The 22,053-nt window shown below is 48.2% G+C and overlaps 3 protein-coding genes across 17 annotated transcripts in view; 1 reads left to right on the plus strand and 2 right to left on the minus strand.

The window, feature by feature from the left end:
• Positions 1-735: 735 nt before the first annotated feature.
• Positions 736-10,667, minus strand: NPC2 (NPC intracellular cholesterol transporter 2). 2 transcript variants are annotated; one of them, XR_014809104.1, is made up of 4 exons: positions 10,548-10,667; positions 6,752-6,859; positions 2,817-4,513; positions 736-2,514 (listed from the first exon to the last, which is right to left on the minus strand). XR_014809104.1 is itself a non-coding variant. In NM_214206.1 (4 exon segments), coding segments are annotated over 4 exon segments (450 nt in total). In that variant the 5' UTR covers positions 10,630-10,659; the 3' UTR covers positions 736-1,475.
• A 389-nt stretch (positions 10,668-11,056) lies between these two features.
• Positions 11,057-17,032, plus strand: ISCA2 (iron-sulfur cluster assembly 2). 10 transcript variants are annotated; one of them, XM_084969813.1, is made up of 4 exons: positions 11,057-11,272; positions 11,349-11,454; positions 11,575-11,704; positions 12,405-17,032. In XM_084969813.1, exons 2-4 carry the CDS (start codon positions 11,392-11,394, stop codon positions 12,461-12,463), a joined length of 252 nt encoding a protein of 83 aa, XP_084825939.1. In that variant the 5' UTR covers positions 11,057-11,272; positions 11,349-11,391; the 3' UTR covers positions 12,464-17,032. The 10 variants fall into 10 exon arrangements, with proteins under 10 accessions (XP_084825939.1, XP_084825936.1, XP_084825940.1 ...); XM_084969810.1 differs by having other exon boundaries at positions 11,575-11,690; XM_084969814.1 differs by having other exon boundaries at positions 11,352-11,454.
• The window catches only part of LTBP2 (latent transforming growth factor beta binding protein 2), a 105,987-nt gene continuing 100,890 nt past the window's right edge, over positions 16,957-22,053 (minus strand). For 4 of the 5 annotated variants that reach the window (XM_084969673.1, XM_013989162.3, XM_084969672.1 and 1 more), the window contains 5 exons: positions 21,667-21,804; positions 21,402-21,569; positions 20,857-21,138; positions 19,199-19,348; positions 16,957-18,771 (listed from right to left, as the gene is read on the minus strand). In XM_084969673.1, coding sequence (XP_084825799.1) covers positions 18,626-18,771; positions 19,199-19,348; positions 20,857-21,138; positions 21,402-21,569; positions 21,667-21,804 — 884 coding nt within the window. In that variant the 3' untranslated portion in view covers positions 16,957-18,625. The remainder of the gene's footprint in view (positions 18,772-19,198; positions 19,349-20,856; positions 21,139-21,401; positions 21,570-21,666; positions 21,805-22,053) is intronic. The other variant, XR_014811095.1, reaches the window with a different exon arrangement.

Below are 22,053 nucleotides of genomic sequence, written 5' to 3' on the forward strand. Positions count from 1 at the left end.
GCTTTTGGTAATGTCATTCCCAATCTATGGCTGTCCCCTTGTGGTTTTCCTGGGAAACTCACAAGCCCAAGGAATCTAGTGAAATTAGTGGGATGAAAAGACCTGGACCAAATGACAAATTGGCTGCATAAGCACCCAACCTATAAGGGATGACTTTCTAAGGTCCAAGTTTCCCAACTCCTTTGTGAACAGGGTTGTATTCCCCGCAACAGCTAAAAGCTGAAAGCACCCTGATTCGAAACAGACAGCCAAACGTGTGCCCCATGACTATACTTTGAACTTCAAGAGCAGGACACTGAAAGCCTTATAAATAATTCAGCCACTACCTGCTCCTCCTTCACATGTCACCTTCTAGGCTTTCTTCATGGCAGAAGGTTCCCAAAGGTTCCCATGCTTATGTTCACTTGTAACTTCTGACGTCCTGCCCCCACCCCAAGTTCAGTCTCCTTCACCTTGTAGATATTGTTATTCTAGGTGATGTCTGCTTTCCGGGCTTCTCTCAAGCACGCTTGGTGATATAGGACTGGGCAAAATGAAGCAAACCAGAAAGTCCTGTCGTGTAAGACAGAGAGGTGAGGCCTAACTGTGAGAAGAGGAGGAAAGGCAGTTACTGAAAGCCCTGTCTTTACTGCACTCTGGGACCCCAGGACTGGGTGCCCCCCTTCCCTGGATCCAGGAGAATATAATCTGTGTGAAAGCAGGTGTCCACAGCCAAAATGCAGAAGACAAGACTGTCAAGTTTTTTTTTTATTCAAAGGGACATTTCCAGGTGCATAAAGAGGCTACAGGTTAATGCTGTTTAAAAAAAAAAAGAAAAAAGTCAAGCATCTGCTAAGGAAGTGCTACATTTAATGAAAACCGCCTAAGATAGAAAAGGAGACATGAGCTAACCACATAGAACCAGCCATTGGAGGTGAATTTCTGTCATGGAACACCTTCCCCCACTGCAACATTGGACACGGCTGCACCCGTAAAGCAGCAGAGCTAGAGGTGATGCCGAGCGTCAGGAAGGAGGCTCAATGGCCAGATGCACTGAGGCACGTGGAGAGGAGGAACCTGCAGGTGGGAGATCCCAGCTAGTGGGATGTGGTTTGAAACCCGTCCTCCGCTGCAAGGCCCGGTAACCCTAGGGCAAGTTAGCCGGTATCCCCAAGCAGCCTCATTCGGGTCTTGTCTGGTTGGACCCTCCTGATTCCAAAAGGAAAAAAACAAAAACTGAAGGCAATTAAATCAATCCCTACATTCTCATGCCCTCCTCTCCTTCAACCCTTAAACAAAGGATGTTACAAGGGCAACAGTTCTGAGCTCTCAGGAAATAGGGTCTTAGTTGCTTTTGGAGGTTCAGAGGCATGAAACAGCCTTCTGGGAAATTCCTTTCATCTTATGGCACTGAGTGAGTTTAGACTTGATTTCTCCTCCCCTCCCTCCATCCCTGTTCTGTCACCCCCAGATGCACAGAGTGGCACTGAAGAGCTCTAGCTTTCAATCTGTACTGGGATTTGCCAGCAGAAGAGACACTGGTCATTGTCATCCTGAAGTTTCCACTCCACCACCAGTTTTATCTGGAGAAAGAGAAAAAGAGTTGGGAAAAGTGAATCCAAGACCTCACCTCAATCCAGAAGGGGTTTACCTATGAATCTCAGATGTAAATTGTTACAAACTGCCTAATTCCTCATCCTCTTCTTAAATCATTTCATCATGAAGGCTACTGGGGATGTAGGCACAGCCTGTGTCCTTAAGCTGAGAGGACAAACCAAGTTACACCTAGGACTTGGTGTTAGCAATACCACATCCCGGTCTAGTCAGCTTACAAATACAGTTTCTAAAGCATTCTTTTCCCTCTTAGATCAATGGTACACAAATGAAGCTGGACATGAAAAATAATTTCACCTTGAAACAATTTTGCATGCATTTTGACCATCTGACCCAGTTTTTCCAACTTTATGCAGAGCAGAGAGTAAAATATTAAGATTCTTAGGTCCCAGGAAACTTGTTAGCTGGAAAAGGAAATAGCAAAACACAAAGAATGTCCAAAGAAGTTTAAGGTTGTATGAGTAATTTCAGGGACAATGACCCTCTGTGGCAATATAGTTTTTTTTTTTTGTCTTTTTGCTATTTCTTTGGGCCGCTCCTGCGGCATATGGAGGTTCCCAGGCTAGGGGTCGAATCGGAGCTGTAGCCACTGGCCTACGCCAGAGCCACAGCAACGCGGGATCCGAGCTGCGTCTGCAACCTACACCACAGCTCACGGCAATGCGGATCTTTAACCCACTGAGCAGGGGCAGGGACCGAACCCGCAACCTCATGGTTCCTAGTCGGATTCGTTAACCACTGCGCCACGACAGGAACTCCGGCAATATAGTTTTGATCACTGCCCTTAAACTGTTTTTTGATAATATACCTCCTTAGAGATCTCTGCCTTGACTTGCTACATGCATACTAGGAATTGTCTCTTCTAATCCTTAATAAATTACTGGCACTTTACCAGTCCTTTCTTATGTGGATATTGGTTTACTTGCTTTTTTTTTTTTTTTTTGTCTTTTTGTCTTTTTTTTTTTTGTTGTTGTTCCTATTTCTTGGGCCGCTCCCGCGGCATATGGAGGTTCCCAGGCTAGGGGTCTAATCGGAGCTGTAGCCACTGGCCTACGCCAGAGCCACAGCAACGCAGGATCCGAGCCGCGTCTGCAACCTACACCACAGCTCACGGCAACGCCGGATCGTTAACCCACTGAGCAAGGGCAGGGACCGAACCCACAACCTCATGGTTCCTAGTTGGATTCGTTAACCACTGCGCCACGACGGGAACTCCGGTTTACTTGCTCTTAGTTACAAACTCTCTCTCTCTCTTTTTTCTTTTGAACTTTTTAGGGCTGCACCTGCGGCATATGGAAGTTCCCAGGCTGGGGGCTGAACTGGAGCTACAGCTGCTGGCCAACCCACAGCCACAGCAACAGGGGACAGAGCCTCATATGTGACCTACACCACAGCGCAGAGCAACATCAGATCCTTAACCCACTGAACGAGGCCAGGGATCGAACCTGAGCTCTCATGGATACTAGTCAGGTTTGTTACTGCTGAGCCACAATGGGAACTCCAAGACTAGTATATATTAATTACTGTTTCCCTTCAGGCTCAAATTAACAAAGATTAAGCTGGTTTTCAAATGAAATGTAATTCACTTAACAAGAACGACCACATATGAAGTGTCTACTCTGCATCAGGCCCTAACCAGACCCTGAGTTCCTGAGGCTCAGAAATGCCCATGATCACATGGCTGCTCTGCAGAGTAACCTACACATCTGCTCTTGACCTTTAGGATCTCTGATATCCCTTAAGCAGAGACTCCCTATATTGGAGTCTCTTTAGAATGTTCTTTAATTACATGTGGTTTCTTGGTAATAAATGGCCAGATTGCTCCCAGTTCTACTAAATCTCCTTTTAAGAAATACAGCTCCTTTTCTTCATGGAAAAAAGTAATCCCTTTATTTCTTCCATTCTTTGTCCTTTCTGTCCTTTTTTTTTTTTTTTTTTTTTTTTTGGCTGCACCCATAGCAGATGGAGGTTCCCAGGCCAGGGGTTGAACCTGTACCTGAGCTGTGGCAGTGACAAGGCTGGATCCTTAACCTGCTGTGTCACAAGGGATCTCTTCCTCCAGTCTTATCAAGATTCATATCTTTGCCACAGGCCCATTCCAGTGGGCTCGATATCACAAGTGTTGGGTTGAAAAAGAAACAGGGATAGCAAGGTGAGCCAGAGGTGAAAGACGAGGGTAGAGGAGAGAAAGAAGAGAGGAAAAAGCCACCACTTTGCTGCGGACTAACAAACTACTGCTCTCTGCTTCAGAGATTAACGGGGGAACCAGGTTTTTCTGATGACCAATGCTATGGCTGCTCGAATGCTTGAACTATTTGATACCTGACCAAAACTTGTAACACTGCGCAGGTGTTGAAATACAAGACCTCGCTCTAAAGCTCGGCTGTAATATTTCTGAGCAGAATAGACTCTGTTCACATCACGGAGCACAGGCGGCTGAAAGCTCTTCATCAGTAAAGGGTGATCCACAGAGGTGGGCCCAAGAATCGGGGGAAATATCACACATAAAGAAGGCAGCGTTAGGCCGAGGCTCACCAGCAGGCTGCAGACAAGGATCAAAGGGACGCAGTGAAAGCTCTCGGCCCCAACGCATGAGTTCTTCACTCAGACTTATCTCCCTTCCCCCGGTGTGCACGTCTACCCCAGGGAGATAAAGGAGTCCCACTCCAGTCTTTTCTTCCTGGCCCCTCTCCTCAGATTTGTAATCTAGTCACAAGGCCTTCGGGGTCCTCAACCATGTCACTTACAGAGGGGTACTCGGCCTTCACTGGCAGTTTATTCAGGTAGCTGTAGGTCTGGTCTTTCTGGATGGGGCAGTTGATTCCGCTCTTACAACCATCGGGGTCGGGGATGGGAAACGGAATCGGGACACCCATCACGATGCCGTGCACCACGGCTTTGCTGCCTTTCGACTGAGTGTCTAGGAGAAAACAAGACAATCAGAGGGCGAAGGAAACAGCCCGCTGCCAAAGCGGAACTGAAAAATTCAGACATTCTCAGGATATTCTCAAGCCATGGCACTGCTGTGTTGGCAAATTGCGTCTGTGCCTCTTCATTCCTGGGGTCTTACTTCTCTTTGTTGTTATGTTTAGGACTCTGTGAATGCTACAAAGCAAGCACTCGGTCTGAAACCTGAAAAATTACTGCATTATGCAAAAAAAAAAAAAAGCCATCAGTGGGGGCTGTTTTCTTTGCTCTGAACTCTCTGTTGCTCTTCACTGCTTTTCAGAGTTTCTCAGGAGAATCAGAGCTACCTGGATATATAATCCAATGCAACAACCTAACTGATTTTTGGCAATGAACTTGCTGTTTGCTCTTTATATCAGACTCTGTCAAAGTGTGTTGTGCAACTTAACAATGGATGGGAGACTGATCTCGGAATTCTCAAATACCCTGCCCAAAGGATTCCATTAGGAATGAGGAAGAAAGTGGGAGACAACCTGGAAAGAGGGACTAGGAGTCTCCATAGAGACGCCATGGGCTGTGAAAGCGGTAACTCTTTGGAAACTGGGTAAGAGAAAGAGGTACACTTCTTGCTAACCTCTACCCTCCGAGTCACAAGACAGGCAGGAGGAATACCTTTAAAGCAACCTATGAGCTATTAGGTTATTCTGGAGATCCAGAGCATTGACTCCGTTTATTTCTGTCTGGGTTGGGAATTTTGTTTAGAAGGCACTTTTTTGATTTGGAACAGCACAGGTGATAAGGCATTGTCCAGGAGAGACAACAACTGTATTTATTTATTTTATTTTTTTGGTCTTTTTAGGGCATATGGAGGTTTCCAGGCCAGGGGCTGAATCAGAGCTACAGCCACAGCAATGCAGGATCCAAGCAGTGTCTGCAACCCACACCACAGCTCAGGGCAATGCCGGATCCTTAACCCACTGAGTGAGGCCAGGGATCAAACCTGCGTCCTCATGGACGTTAGTCAGATTCGTTTCCTCTGAGTCACACCGGGAACTCCAGAGACAACAACTCTAGAACTTAGAACTGTCTTTAGGCTTACGAACAAGAGGTGATAAGAACTTTGAGACTGTTTTTTTCTTTTTTTGGAGCGGGGGCACACCTGTGGCATGTGGAAATTCCTGGCCCAGGGATCAAAGGATCAAACCCCTGTCACAGCAGCGACCCAAGCCGCAGCACTGACAACACAGGATCCTTAACCTGCTGAGCCCTAAGGGAACGCCTGAGAATTCCTTATTAGCCTGTCTAGTTCCATAGTATATAAAATGAGGGAAAGATTCAAAGCAGATGCCCTTTCTAGAAACGAGGATTTTACATTCGTCTAGGTTCCTGGGAATCTGAAGGAGATGAATGTGGTATCAGGAAGCAACTAGTTCTAATAATATTTCTTCAAGTTGAAGAACAAAGTTCAGCTTCCTTCCTTTCTGTCTTTTTAGGGCTACACCTGCAGCATATGGAGGTTCCCAGGCTAGGGGTCATATTAGAGCTGCAGTTGCTGACCTACGCCAGAGCCACAACCATGCCAAATCCAAACCATGTCTCCAAACTACACCACAGCTCACGGCAACGCTGGATCCTTAATCCACTGAGCGAAGCCAGGGATTGAACCTGCGTCCTCATGGATACTAGTCGGGTTTGTTATTGCTGAGCCACAATGAAAACTTCAAAAGTTCAAATTTCTTGACTGTTTCCCAGTGAGTTCCCTAAACCTTATAGTCTAAAGATTGTCCGTACATTTTCAGGCAGAATATAGACTTAATAGCTGGAAGACATATTGCTTGAAATAACATTTTGGAGGAGGTCCAACGTCTACAGAATTGAGGTCTCTATTAACACTGTGCAGTCTGTAGCCAAACAGAATTGACATCCCATGAAATCTGCTGTCCCACATGGACCAAAATAGGACAGAGAGAAGCCAAGCTGTCTTCTCTGACCTGTGAACACATGGAAATCCCCTGTCTGCTTCAAGGGAGTCTGACAACTCCGATAGACTCGAGGTAACACACATATGGGAAGCCAGTCATGAGAAGGGTTTGTCAGGGCAGAGGGCATCCTAGCTTTGCCCAGGGCGGAGGTGAGGTCACAGAATTCCTGACTGCAATTCCCTGCCCTCATGTTCCCATGCTCATTGCAATACTTGAGACTGATGCTATGCTTTCAGGTGAATTTGAAGGTAAGAACCACGTATACTCACTACTGGTGAAGGTGACATTCACACTGTAAGACTGTCCTTTGTGCAGCTGGCAGGGCTGGGTGGGACATGGGTTAACATTCACTTCCTTTATCACTCCAACCCCCGAGCCTGCAAAAGAAGAAAAATGTAAAGGAATGGGAAGGAAAACAAGCCACTCCGTCTCCTACCTAATGGGAAGGCGCTCCGCCCTCCCAGTGAAGGCGAGCTCCTTCTCCTCTGACCATCAATGGGCTCGGGGAACTGCTCGTATCTGATGGGTGAAGGGGAATTAAGGAAATGACTGAGTACATATAGCCGGCCCCCCCTGCTCTATATCCTGGGAGGGTCGTACCCGGGAAAAATCATTCCCACTCCTCCTTCCACCCTGACATAGGATTTTAAAGCAGCACACACAAAGTATGAGCAATGGCTCAAGTCACAGAGCCACTACTTTTTGGAATCTTGAGAAAGGCTGCTCCCAAACGGCCCTGCCCCACCACCGTTCATTCCTGCCCTGGTATCTCCAAATCAGCGGTCTTGTATACCCCTCTCAGTGGGAAATGAGGCATGCATCCACGGTAAACAGATGAACACTCTGCCCTGGAGTCTGTGTTCTTTAAAATAAGTGTCTTTGAGGCAGGGTGTGTCTTTTTTTTTTTTCTCCCCCCCAGTCAAGACAAGGACAAAAGTACCTTGACCAAAAAAGGTTAAGGACAAATCTTTTTTTTTTTTAATTTTTTTTTATTTATTTTTTTGTCTTTTGTTGTTGTTGCTATTTCTTGGGCCGCTCCCGCGGCATATGGAGGTTCCCAGGCTAGGGGTTGAATCGGAGCTGTAGCCACCGGCCTACGCCAGAGCCACAGCAACGCAGGATCCGAGCCGCGTCTGCAACCTACACCACAGCTTCAACGCCGGATTGTTAACCCACTGAGCAAGGCCAGGGATCGAACCCGCAACCTCATGGTTCCTAGTCAGATTCGTTAACCACTGCGCCACGACGGGAACTCCAGGACAAATCTTTAAACATCCTCTTCCTTCATCCAGGCCCCTGAAACTGGGCAGCTGACTGGGAGAGAATGCCAAGTGGACAAGAGAGTAAGGGCTTCAGCTCCACCACTCTTATAACACTGCTGAGAGCTGGACTCTGGGATCCGATGCCTGGATTTGAAATCTCACTGGCCCCACTACTTACTGTGGAACCTCAAGGCAAGTTACTTAACCTTTCTGGGTATAATAATAGTATCCATCTCATAGGATAACAATAGCACCGAGTATCTGTGCATTAGGTGAGCTAATACACATATAGCTCTAAAATATCTGCTTGGAACATAGTAATGCTATATAAGTTTTCATTGTATGGGGATTTAGTTCATGAATTCGATCTAGGGTAGCTGTTCCTGAGCGGGTTAGCAAACTTCCTTTTGATACAAAAGGTGAGTCTAGGGAGTTCTCGTCCTGGCTTGGTGGCTAACGAACCTGACTAGCATCCATGAGGATGTGGGTTTGATCCCTGGCCTCACTCAGTGGGTTAGGGATCTGGGCTGTGGTGTAGGTCGCAGACTCAGCTCGGATCTGGCATTGCTGTGACTGTGGCGTAGGCCAGAGGCTACAGCTCCAATATGACCCCTAGCCTGGGAACTTCCATATGCCACAAGTGCAGCCCTGAAAAGACAAAAGACGAAAGACAAAAAAAAAAAAAAAAAAAAAAAAGCATGTGAGTCTCTCAACTCAAATTTTTTCTGTGGGTAGAAATTATGGATCTAGACAATAGAATGGGCTCTTTCTGTCTCCAAAGGCAAATGCATGAAGACAGGAAACAGCAAGTTGAACGCACTTTGTCATGTTAACCAACACTGCTCCAGCTAGGTCGGAAAATGAGACTGTTGCAGTCTATTATCCCCAACTTGTGGCTCCATCATGGCAAAGTCCTCAAACAATAAATACAAGATTCTCTTCTCCGAGCACTCTCTTCCACTCTGTCCCATCTTCTAGGCCAGGGGAGAATTGGAACTTTAATCAACAACTTACTGAAAATCAGTGTTGAGGCTACAGCTTTCAACTTCCAGTGTCTACCTGCTTTCGGTAAGGCTGGGTTACGTGATCAAGTAGGAACTGAGTAAAGGGTAGTACTTGAAGCTCCTTCATCCAGTTTTTTTTTTTTTTTTTTGGTTTGTTTTTTCTTTTTGATAAGAAGTTCTTGGATCTCCAATGTCAAAAGAGCAAACCTCTTAGTCCTAACCTACAAAAGTTGCAAAACTAGACACTGGGACCCTATTTCTCACCTGGAAATACCACTCCAGGGGAAAGGGGCCTAGAGTGGAACTCAAAAATCCTTTTGATGTGGGCCCTAAGGTTTTTAATATTGTACTTCCCAATTCAAAAGTAAACTGAAAGTCTGTAACGGAAGCCCTCTTTCCCTTAAGAAGTTCTTGCCATAGATGTTCACCTGCTTTTTTTTCCAATGAGCAGAACAATGCTGGGGTTTAGTTTCCTTAGGTGGTGGTTGTTTTTTTACTGTTAACTTTGAAACCCCAAGTGACTTACAAACACTCACTAGTTTCTTACTGCTTACTAGCTCTAAGAACTTGGGCAAGTTACTCTAGGTGCCTGTTTCCTCATCTGTAAAACAGATTGTGAGAACGGAATGAGTTGGTCGAGCTAACACAGTGTCTTCATCCAAATGTTGGCCACTAAGTTTAGTGGAGGCAAAGACAGTAATTTGAGGTAATAATAGCATCTTTCAAGTGCCAGTCTCCTAGTTCCATGGGGGAGCATTTGTTAAGGATTAACAAGCCAGTGGTTTTTGTTCTTCTATCAGTCCTGTCCCCTAGTCTCCAACTTTGCTTTTGGCTCAACATGAATTCGGATAACATAGTGGAAAGAGTATTTATTGTCTCATTCACTTTTCCAGCGCATATTTATTGAGCAGTCAGCATTACCTGGGCACTAGATAGAAAGGAGCACATTTATTCTGGGTGTCATTCTGCTGTGTGACTGGGTAAGTTAGCTAACGTTTCTGGAATTTGGTGATTCACTCCAGGATCGCCGAGGTTCCCTCCAGCTCACAAGTTTTATAAAATCCGTTCCATGCCTCTTTATCATTACACTTCTCTACCTCAGAAAAGTTCTGCAAGAACAGTTAATTTGATAGACCTGACTGAAGGAATTTACAATTTCTACTCGCCTGTTGTGTTTTTCAGCACACATGCCAACCACAACAGCCAGAGAGGGTTATGTGTCACTGTCACAAGTTGTGACCAGAAAGAGGAGTTTCAAAAACAGGAGGGAGAAACAAACTTGTCAGCATCACAAAATTCCACAGACCAAGGAAATCCCTAATGGAACCAACAATGAAAAGGAGAACTGACTTTTGACTTCTCAGCAAAAGGGAAATTTAAAAAAGCAAAGGGAGTGTGGAGGGAGAGGTCATCCAAAATCTTAAATACATAAATAAATACGTATTTTTACATAAAGAAAAAGTTTTGAACCGCATCCCTTACCCACTACGCTGAATAAGAACCTTCGGATGTTTGCCCTACAAACTTTAGGAAACTTCAGCATAGGCCCATCTCCAGGAATATCCTGGGGCCCCAAACACGCTTTCCAAGGAAAGAGACAACGTTGTGAGTAGTCGGGTTTTATCGAGGCCACTACCTTGTCCCCTACCCTAACTCATTTTAGCCCACTTCACGAGAAGTCTGAGGCTGAGTCTAGCCGCCCGCGGGACCCACCCAACCCAGCCTGAGGTCTTAGCATCAGGTTCCGGCGGGGGTTCCCGCAGAGGGCGTGGGAACATTGGACTGGCCCCGGGGCTCACCGCAGTCCCTGAAATGCACCGGCTCGGCCAGGGCAGAAGCGCTGAGTGTCAGGAGCAGGAACGCAGCGGCCAAGAAATGCATCGCAGCTCAGGAGGTTTCAAGCTCACGGAAGGAAAGCCAGCTGCCGCGGTCACAAGATAAACCTTCAGGGGCGGGCCGAGGGAGGAGCCCAGTCAGGCGACCCGTGACCAGCAACTGGGACCGAGGTCCGCCTGCGCCCCGCCCCCGGCTCTAGGAAGCCAGACACAGGGTCCCAGACATTCCCTATCTCCGCCCATCTGGCCTGCTCCGCAGCGAGAGAAGCTGCAGCCCTCTGCGTTCCTCCCTGCTCCTCCCTCCAGCGCTCCGCGGGGGCTTTGTGGGTGTGTCCCCGCTTGGGGAGCATCTCTAACCAATCAAATCCTTCCTCCTCCTGCACCATCCAATAGGTGTGCCTAAAGGCGGGGCCTCTATGAGTCCCGCCTCCCGAGGCCCAGGCCGAGAAGGGGATTGGGGCAGTGCGAGAGGCGGGGTTTGTAGAGGAAAATGGCGGCCGTTCGGGGTTTATACATAACAGCTGCGGCTCTGAGAGCGGTCACCCCCTGGCAAAGGGGCAGGTACCAGCAAGCCTAGGAAGTCATTTGGGAAGGGTGTTTGGTTCTGCGCCCCCGAGACTAAGGGGAAACTAAGGCGTGTGGAGGAGGTGAAGGTTTGGCGTGAGGCTGTCCAGGTGGAGGGACATCAGGTTTGGCGTGAGGCTGTCCAGGTAGAGGTTACCGGCTGCCCTTTTGCTCCCAGGCTCACCCTCCTTCCTTGCTCAGCAGGCTCCTCGCGGCCTCTCGCGGACCTTGGGCTCTTCGGGAAATGTCGTCCTCCAACCCTGAAGCTGGCGAAGGGCAGATCCACCTTACCGACAGCTGCGTCCAGGTAAGAGGCCGGACACGGGGCGCCCGTGGCTGGCGAGGGCTGGGAGTAGGGGTACTTTCCCTTGGCTTATCCGTCTCTCTCCCTTGCCTGGAATTCTTGACCTCCCTTCCTGCATTTCAGAGGCTTCTGGAAATCACCGAAGGGTCAGAATTCCTCAGACTGGAGGTGGAGGGAGGAGGATGCTCCGGATTCCAATACAAATTTTCACTGGATACAGTTATCAACCCCGACGACAGGCAAGGAGAAAGGGGTGGGTGCTCAGAGAATGTGTGGGAGGGATAAAAGTGCCTTAAGGTGCTCTTTTATTCCAAATTTATTTATTATTATTATTTTTGCTTTTTAAAAAGGGCCGCACCCGCTGCATAGGGAGGTTCCCAGGCTAGGGGTCGAATCAGAGCTGCAGCTGCTGGCCTACACCACAGCCACAGCAACGCAGGATCCCAGTCCTGTCTGCGACCTTGGCACCACAGCACACAGCAACACCAGATTCTTAACCTACTGAGCGAGGCCAGGGATCGAACCCTCATCTTCATGGTTCCTAGTTGGAGTCATTTCTGCTGTGCCATGATGGGAACTCCTTTTATTACAAATTTAAGAGGTTTTTCCGAGGGTCCTGAACACCACCCTTCTCACAGAGTGGGGGTACAGTGAAGATTCATTGTCTTGATTCAAAATAACGAAGTCCTAGGAGGAAAACTGCCCTGTCTAGGTCCATAGCATAGTTGGTAGAGAGTCAGACTGGTTTAGATTCCAGGCCCTAAATCTCTACACGCTTCCTAGGAGTCATTCTAGTGAACCCTTTTGCCTCAGAGAAAACCAGCACCTGTCAAAGGTAACAGGAAAGCTTCCTCTGTATTTCAGAAAACAGAAGATGTGCACCTCTGGGCTCAGAGGGTGTTATGTTTTTGGTGTTTACAATATTCATTAATGTCTTCCTCCTGTCTTTTCAGGGTATTTGAACAGGGTGGGGCAAGAGTGGTGGTTGATTCTGATAGCTTGGCCTTCGTGAAAGGGGCCCAGGTGGACTTCAGTCAAGAACTGATCCGAAGCTCATTTCAAGTGTTGAACAATCCTCAAGCGCAGCAAGGCTGCTCCTGTGGGTCATCCTTCTCTGTTAAACTTTGACGTGATAGCAGGTGACCCAGAGATTGCTCTCATTTGTACCAATTTGAAGAACCTGGGATTTGAAGAATTCTAGAGGTTTCCTTCCAATCATGTTCTTTTTTCCATTTTATTTCTCTCAGTCCAGGAGTGCCGTATTTTGCCACTATTTATTTTCAGAATATGAAGCTTTTAGTCTTGATTTAATTTCTCCAATTGTAAGGCCAAGCCTCTAGATGCTGAGACTTATTAACTGGTTGAAACCCAGTATAATCTGTAGAGCCTCCAGGGTTCCAGAATTTGGAGTTACTTCTCTGGCCTTCAGAGCTGTTTGTATATATGTGTATAATTATGTATAAAAGCTTCATTTTAAAGAAAGTCCTGATTTACTTGTTTTATGGATCAGGGTCACAGATTGGGTAGCTTTTGAACACTGATTACTAGACCAGAGAGGATGAGAAAGGCAAATGAAATGTTCTTTTTTTCATCTCACCCTTCCTGAGTGTGCTAGTTGACTTACCCTTATTTTCTCTGCAGCCCATTATCTACTTCCCACTTGTTACAGCAAACATGTTTTCTTCTCATACTCATGAATCTGCCAGATTCACAAAACCAATAGCTCCATCACCCAGAAAACTTGGACCTGAATCTTACTGATACTTGAATCATTTGAGAAATAGCCTCAATATTCCATATTCACACAGACATTTCAAGATTCTGTGATCATTTAATGATTTAATCTGTTTAGGGTATGTTGCTCCCCTTACCTTATAGTGTAAAATGCCTATGGTCTCACCGCATAGCAAGTTGTTGATAGAGATGATAGATACTTTGGGATTTTTTTTTTTTTTTTAAAGTTTGGGCTACCAGATAAAATACAGGATGCCCATTTAATTTTTTTTTTTTTTTTTTTTTTTAGGGCCTCAGCCGTGGCATATGGAGGTTCCTAGGCAAGGGTCAAATTGGAGCTGTAGCTGCTGGCCACAGCCACAGCAACTCGGGATCCGAGCCACATCTGCAACCTACACTGCAGCACATAGCAATGACAGAGCCTTAACCCAATGAGCGAGGTCAGGGATCGAACCTGCATCCTCGTGGATACTAGTCGGGTTCGTTATTGATCAGCCACAACAGGAACTTCCCACTTAAATGTGAATTTCAGATATACAGCAAATAATTTTTAGTAGAAGTGTGTCCCAGTGAAAACTAAAAAATATTTGCTGTTTATCTGAAATTCAAATTTAACAGGGTATCTATTTTCATTTTCTTAACTTGGTAACTTTAGAGTCACTGAAAGAAGAGCTTTTTAGCCACAAATTCCAATGAATTTTAAGGTACTTGTTTAGGTATAGCACTTAAATAGGCTAAAGCGCTAGAAATAGTCCTGGTGTGTATGTGACAGTGCTTGGAGCAGCCAGCACGCATGGACAGACAGCTAAAAAAAGATAAAACCACCACCACCATGACATGATTAATGAATGCTGATGTTGGGGAAGCCACAACCAAGTTGATTCTGCAAGAATTCTTGGTTTTTTCCTCAAGAGCCTAAAAGGTCCTATCAGCAAGTCTTGCATTTCTGGACTAGCTTGAAACATTTCTATACTGGATTGGAATTAAGGGGGTTCAGTGTAAGAATTCACCATCCAGAACACAGAAATACAGAGTTTTGAGACAATGTATCTGAGATAGAAACTTACATACTTACATTTTCAACATGGGAAAACCTAAGACTTAGAGAAAAAAACCCATGGTGTGTGCAGCATGTACAAAAAGGAAAGAAGGGGATGCTCAGAAACAGCAAGGGTTTTTTTTAAGCAGATTTCCATGGAAGGAGGCAGAAAGCAGCATATGGTGGAAGTGTCTGTGTGACTTTACTGAGCCATTGAAAGTTGCTGCCAACACCTGCTCAGAGTGAGTCCTTTCATCTTCCTTAAAAAGATTTTTTTTGTTGTTGTGTATGAAGTGTTAAACCTGTTCTTCCGGGATATTTTTGTGTTTATTTTTTTAATTGATTTGGAGATTTTAGCACAAACGTAATAGTTTTAGTGGCTCAATAAACATTAAATTCCAATTAGGCAGGAGGAGGGCCTCCTCAAACGCCTATGTGTAAGGACCTCCTATTAATGGAAGAATTGGACGCTTGTGTTTAGAAAGGGTGGCTTTGGGAAAAATCATCTTACTTCATCAGACTGAGAAAGCTTCATAGGGAAACCTGAGGTGGTGACAAGAGGTCTCTGTTGGAGGAAGGTGCTGTAGAAGTTTCAAGAACACAGGGCATAGGGGGATCATAGCACCAAGGGGACAGCGGGCAATTGGCTTGGAATAAACAGGAGCTGTGGTAAAATAGGCTTAGGATCTTCTGCAGGCCTTTCTGACCAGGGCCTTCTCCCTGGCGGGCCATGAAAGCCAGCAGACCTTTTCACAAAGTTTCCTCACTGCATTTCATTTAGGAAAACATTATATTCTTCCTGTATCAATTAGAGGATTTTTTTTTTTTTTTTTTTTGCCTCTCCATTGCTTTGAGGAGAAGTTAGCAAGACGCTACTTACTGCAGACTTGGTTTTATTTAACTTTATAAGCTAGTGACTGCCTGGGGCAGCCAGCCCCACCTTGGCTGTAGCCAGACTTAATTGTGCAAGACCTGCTCAAAAGCGGGGGCCTCTTGGTCAACATCCAGAGCTTTCCTTGTGCAATCATGTTCTTCAGGCACGTGATTGGTAGTGACCAGTGGAATATAAACTATAGGTGTCACACCCGCCCTTAGTTTCTTTGTGCGGGAATGTGACCTCTTCCAAGGAATTAGGAAAAAAGAGGTTGAGAAGTGAGAGAGGAAAGGACCACTAAAGTGGGTGTCCTGCCTCTGTCTTCTGGGAATTGAGCCCCATTCTTTTGGTCTTGTTACAAAGCGTGAGCAGTGACACTTGGCAGGAGTGTCCTCTGCAGAGAAGCGGGCCCGGCTGATCATCACGGTGTGGCCCTCCTGGGAACTCTGGCCCTGGACTGAAGTTTGCTGTTTTTTGGGGTTTTTTTTGTCTTTTTGCCATTTCTTGGGCTGCTCTCGCGGCATATGGAGTTCCCAGGTAGGGGTCTAATCGGAGCTGTAGCCGCCGGCCTACGCCAGAGCCACAGCAACGCGGGATCCGCTCACGTCAACGTTGGATCGTTAAAATGAGCAAGGCCAGGGATCGAACCCGCAACCTCATGGTTCCTAGTCGGATTCGTTAACCACTGCGCCACGACGGGAACTCTAAGTTTGCTGCTTAAAGGAAGTAGTTTGAGAATAATTATCATCTGGCTTTAACTGGAAAATATAGTCAGACAAATATATAAAGGGAGTGTCTAAGCAGTCCATGTCCAGCAGCTGTATTTAAAAATATTTTATTTTTTTGAATAGATAATACATATGGTACAAAATTCAGAGAGACACAAAAGGGGATACAATGGGAAGTCTCCCAGTCCTGTGCCCATCCACCGTGTCGCTCTCCCCACAAGCTACTACTGTTCCTAAGATTTTACCCCACATGCATAATCCCATAGGTACCATGTGAAATATGCCCAAGGGTATTCGTTACAGCATTATTTATAATAGCAAAAGGTAGGAAACAATGGAAATATCCATCAGTGGGACTGATTAAATAAATTATGATTTATCCATTCAGTGGAGAAGTATACGGTCGTAAATTAGAACCAGACAGCCCTTTATGTGCAAGTGTGTATTAAGTCAAAAAAGCAAAGTGCAGAAGAGCATGCGTAGTATGCTCTTTGTATTTCTATATGTTTGGAAGTATGTGTGTACGTATGAAACATCTCTGCAAGGGTGAGCAGGAGGGCACGGGGCAGGAGGAGGGGCAGTGCCAGTGGGGTATCTCGAGGAAAGGCAAGTCCTTTGGCTGTGTGCTGTGCGGTGGAGTGCCAAGGATGAGGTGAGCAGATCCAATTCTTTTCCCTCTTTGTTTAGACAAATAGCAATAGCAGCACATGTTACACTTTGTTGTACAGCCTTCCTTTTCCCCTTAATCCATTTTGGACATCTTATCCAGGCATTTAGGGCCACTTTTTTTTTTTTTTTCTTTCTTTCAGGACTCCATAGCAATGAATTGTTTCTCACCTTTTGCTATTACAAATAATGCTATAATAACCTCTTACATATGTCATTTTACCTTTGGTGAGACTCTACCTGAAGGTTACATTTAAATTCCTGAGGTGGAATTACTGATTTAAAGAGGAAGTGCTTTTATAATTTCGAAAGATGTTGCCGTATTATCCACTTTAGAAGTTGTGTCAGTATACACTCCTGTCAGCTACGTATGTGTATCTCTTTCCCCAGATGCTTGCCGACTAAGAGTTTTAACAAACTTAAATCTTTGCCAGCTTGACATATTAAAGAGTGTCTCGATGTAGTTTAACTTGCATTTCTTTTTATTATGAATAAAGGTCAGAATATTTTCGTACATTAAAGAACTATATATTTTTGTAAGTCCAGTCTCCTCATCTGTAAATTGGGAATAAAAACAGTAGGGTTGTTGGATGATTAAATGAAACCTGTAAAGCATTCAACACAGTGTCTGGCACTTAGCAAGCATTTAGTAAGTTATTATGTGATGGCTGACAATCGGCGCAGCAGCTAGGAGAGGACAGTTTAAATTAAGAAAAGAACATTCATCTCCATGTCTTCAGGCACATGGAGCCTTCTTCATCTCCATTGTCATCCATCAGAGAAATGCAAAGTCAGAGCTTTCCTTGTCTTGGAAGAGTAGCAAACCTTTTGGAACCCAACCAGAGGCTGTTGGCCGAGCTGTCAAGAGGGTAGCACAGCCCCATCTCTAACATTTAGACTCAACCAACATGGTAAAGAAGTTTGGTTTAATATGAAATAAAAACAAAAAACAGAAGAGCCCGGATGTACATTTCTTTATTCCACCGTGGTTCTAAACTCCCCGCGAGTCAAGGTCGGAGTCTCTACTAGTAAACTCGGGGGTGCCAGCCATCCATTTTACGAAGGGGAAGAGGACAGACGCTTCTGAGTAGAGAAGAAACGCCATAGGAAATCTGGCTTCCTCTAAACAAGATTACGCTATTTCACGAGCTAGAAGATAGATCTCTTTATTTTTAGCACATCAAATTGATGTCCACAAAAGGAGAACCCAGGAGATATTTGTTTCGGTAAGAAGCAGTATGTCTTTAATGCAGGTCTTTGGAGACAGGCACCTGGCCGTGTTGCGCAGGAGCTGTCGCTGGGTAGATTTTGAATGCTTATTTACCTGAAACTACTGGATATTTTCTTGAGACTTGTGTAAAGCCCTGGCTCCCCCTTTCTTACCAATTCCCCCTGTATTTTGCTGTTGCCCTCTTGCTGCTCTCTCAGGCTCCTTGCTCCCCTTCATTTGCATCTCTTACTAGCAAGCTAGCATCAGTCTTGCTTCTCTGAGATGAGGGGATCTTCTGCCCCTCCCTGGGGCTACAGAACTGGCAAGAGGGTGAAGATGTGGCAAAATCTGGCCCAGACCAGATTGGCTTGGTGGCCGTGATGTGATGGTTCTTGAGAGGAGGTAGTGGAGTGGCCCCCTCCAACTCCTCCCTTTTTTGCTCAGTAGATGCTGAAGGACCAGCCCGGGGCACATGTAGCCTCTGACCCAGATGTGGAATCATCAGGATGATCTGTGGATCATGGCTGGAAAGGGGGGCGTGCAGTGTCAGGCGAAGGGCCTGGCATGTCTGCACAGCTTGTAGGGCTGGTTGACGGCCATCCTTTGGTAGGCAGCCCACAGCAAGGCCAGGGCAGATGGCAGACTGGGCCTCATGGCCAGTGGCTGAAGCATTAAAGCAATTGGTGGTGTTTGAGCCAAGCAAGGGCATGGCGCTGTGGAGGCGGTGACAGAGGCTCCCAGCCAGAGCTGAAGCTGGGGGAGATGAAGAGCAGGCGAGGCTGGCTGGGAGCTGGGCTGCAGGGCCCCCTGCCCGATGTCTTCAGATGGCTTCATGGTGCCTCCCCAGCTAGGAAGGCTTCCTCAAGGCCCCGCCTGTGGCGGGGGTCCACTTCCAGCTAACTGCTCATACTGACCCCTCACGTCTACTCCTTGGCAGTGCAGTGTGGGGGACCTGCTTCAGCCACATAACCTGGGGGGCAGTGGCAGCGGTAGGAGCCCTCCGTGTTCTCGCAGTGACCATGGACACAGAGTGCAGCAGGCCCGTTCAAGTCATCACACTCATTCACATCTAAGAGGAGGAGAAGGGGGAGAGACCTGTAGGGAGCCCAGGTGCCTCTGGCCCTCTGGCCACTAAACCCTGACCCCTGCCCTGCAGTGGAATCCTAGATGTGGCAGCCAGAGGATGAAGTCACTGCCCCAAATGAAGCAACTCACAGAGACAAAGCTGGCAGAAGTGAGCCCATACTATGACCAGGCTCTATTGTCCCTGCCTTTCTTCTGTGTAGGAACCTCCGTGGAAAGGGCCTTCTGAACACACAGCGTGCTTAGACCTTCGGAGCTCTCACCACTCGGCCTGGCACCCGGCAGACCCGCTAGGGGGCAGCAGTGGCTTTCCCAGCTAGGCTGAGAGAGCCGTGGGGCCAGTCTGACTTTTCCACCTGAGCCATCCAGGGCCATCCTGCTCCCTGGGCACAGTCTCTCTATTCTAAACTTACCCACACAGGCCATCTGGGCCGTGTCCAGCTGGAAGCCCTCGAAGCAGTCGCAGGTGTAGCCCTCCCGCACACGCACGCAGCGGCCATTGTCACAGCCGTTCAGGATGCCGCACTCCTCTGCCTGAAGCCCTTCAAAGCCAGCCTGGTTCTCTGTTGGGGGCAGTCAGAGAGAGAAGGAGGCTGAGGCCTTGTATTCCACCCTGGGGCCCTCACCCTCTGCTCAAAGGGTGGCCCCCAGTGAACTCTTGGGTTTGGGGTGGGGAGGGTCATAACACTCTCACACAAAGATGCTGAAACAAAAGGCAATACTCTTGAAAAATAAGTATGTGTCATTTTAGATGGCGAGGCGAGCTGTACTTTAGAGGAGGTCTCTGGGAAGGTTGGGGCTTGCTGCTCTCAGAGCGCCAGGGCTCCTGAGCAGGTGGGTGTCTCTATATGGTTTGGATTTTGTTGTGGTTGATGGCAGGGTGTTTTGTTAAAATCTTTACCTAGTTTTTTGGGGTGGAGAGGATTGGTAGCAAAAGAGGATTATCCTGACCACAAAACAAAACTTCTATGAGATCTGCCTCTCTTCATTCTCTAAGAAACCCTGTTCCCCAATCTCAGTGCAGTTTTTTTTTTGTTTGTTTGTTTGTTTTTTTTTGCTATTTCTTGGGCCGCCCCCGCAGCATATGGAGGTTCCCAGGCTAGGGATCCAATTGGAGCTGTAGTCTCCGGCCTACGCCAGAGCCACAGCAACGCGAGATCCGAGCCGCGTCTGCAATCTACACCACAGCTCACGGCAACGCCGAATCGTTAACCCACTGAGCAAGGGCAGGGACCGAACCCGCAACCTCATGGTTCCTAGTCGGATTCGTTAACCACTGCGCCACGACGGGAACTCCCTCAGTGCAGTTTTGATCAGTCTGATATGGTGGCTGTGCCCATGGCAGGTACCATGTCCATTGCACAGATGCCAGGCCCGATCTCTGTGTTAGAATCCAAGTCCTGAGTGAAGGGGCTGTTGCCACTTACAAACCGTGTCACCAGAGTGGACTTTTAAAGTGATTAGAAATCCTCCCTTCCCATTTCAGGGCATAAGTGGTTTTTTTTGCCATTTCTTGGGCCGCTCTCACGGCATATGGAGGTTCCCAGGTAGGGGTCTAATCGGAGCTGTAGCCGCCAGCCTACGCCAGAGCCACTGCAACACGGGATCCGAGTCGAGTCTGCAACCTACACCACAGCTCATGGCAACACCGGATCCTTAACCCACTGAGCAAGGCCAGGGATCGAACCTGCAACCTCATGGTTCCTAGTCAGATTCGTTAACCACTAAGCCACGACGAGAATGCCTCAGGGCATAAGTTTGAACTTGTAGAGCAGCTACTCCGCATACCGTAAGTGGCGTGGGGGGAGGCGGATTGTACCGCTGCCTCCCTCTCACCTCCTACAGGCAGCTTTGAGGTTGGGGTGAAGTCCCAAACCCCTCTGTGTCCCCTGTGTTGGCCCATCACAGAGAGTTGTTAGGGTCTGACCCGGGAATTTGGTGGTGTCCCTCGAGTGACCCGTGAGAGGGCTTAGGGGTCTTTTCCCTTCCCTGCTGACAGTGACTCGCAGATGGAGGAGACGGAAGCCAGCTTCGGAGCCCACCCCTTCCCCACTTTTTCAGCAACACAGACCTGGATGGCTGGCCACGTAGTGAGACTGGAGTTCTGAGGGTTGCAGGGGAGGCTCGAGGACCAGGGTGTGGTCCTCTGGGCGGCTGACTGTGTTGGGGAAGAGTGGCTCGGGGATGGCGTCCTCGGGGCCCAGGTAGTTGTAGAAGGGGGCCCCCTCTGGGCCGTAGAGGCCGTAGTGCAGGTCCTCGGGCCCGGGGCCATACTCATAGCCCGGCCGGAAGTGGACCCCAGCCTCCCGCTCTGCTTCAATCCGGGCCACGTTGCACAGCTGAGCGTAGACCTCTGTCAGGAGGGAGAGAGGAGCTGGCCCAGCTCCCAGGAGCCAAGGCCTGGAGTGCTGTCCCCGCCACTCAGGGTCACGGACCCAAGGAGAGGGGGTGGGCTGGGACTGAGTTCCTGGCAGCGCCCTCTCCCCACCCACGCCCTGCCCTGCACTGTCCCCAAACAACAGGGACGGAAGACAAGGCTGTGGCCTGCCCTTCGGGGACACCCCCCGGGCAGGGCCCAGCCCCGCGGGCATCTCCCCCGCCCCGCCCCCCGCTCACCAGAGCTCCTGGGGGGACACAGCGCGCACTGCTGGCTCCAGGCCTCGCCATCCTGGCAGCAGCACTCCGTGTAGGTGGTGCGGCGCCCGTGCAGGGGGTGGCTGCACACATAATTGGTGACTTTTTTCCAACAGATGTCCGTGTGGATGTCGTGGTCAGGCAGGTCCTCTGGTGGCACAGAGCACGGAGGCCTGTGAGCCCCGCCAGCCCAGGTCCACCCACCCCCCCCGCGGCCCCTGCCCCCACCCCCTCCCGGCCCACTGACCCAGGCCACTGGTGCTGTTCACGCAGCGCTGCTGGCTGAGGTCCAGGGTGAGGGGTGGGCTGCAGAAGCAGTGGAAGGAGCCCTCTGTGTTCACACACTCGCCATTCTCACACGCCATGTCCTGGCACTCGTCGTGATCTGGGTGGCAGGAAGGTGGAAGGAGCGTGGGGGCAGTGCCAAGGAAGGTGTCAGGGGAGGCAGTTTTCTTGTAGCTGATAATGAGGAGGTACACCCTGCTCCCCACCCCGACCCCAGCCGCAGCCCAGTCTCCCCAGGGACGCCTTCCCAGTAGGTCCCCTTGCACAATCCCTGAAGGCCCTGAGTGCCCCCCACTGCTCCCAGGAAGGGGAGCTCCCAGCAAGCGCTGGGCTGGCTGGCAGGAGCGGG

This window comes from Sus scrofa, chromosome 7 (genome assembly GCF_054392235.1).
Source record: "Sus scrofa isolate SSC_HxYL_T2T_F1_AM1 chromosome 7, Sscrofa_HxYL_maternal_Yorkshire_Landrace_v2.0, whole genome shotgun sequence".
Classification (NCBI taxonomy): Eukaryota; Metazoa; Chordata; class Mammalia; order Artiodactyla; family Suidae; genus Sus; species Sus scrofa.

Bases quoted from the DNA above. Each gene is read 5' to 3' on its own strand.
- ISCA2 (XM_084969807.1), top strand. From the start codon at position 11,074: ATGGCGGCCGTTCGGGGTTTATACATAACAGCTGCGGCTCTGAGAGCG. The intron at 11,455-11,574 runs GTAAGAGGCCGG...CCTGCATTTCAG, and splicing joins TTACCGACAGCTGCGTCCAG to AGGCTTCTGGAAATCACCGA. The intron at 11,691-12,404 runs GCAAGGAGAAAG...CTGTCTTTTCAG, and splicing joins GTTATCAACCCCGACGACAG to GGTATTTGAACAGGGTGGGG.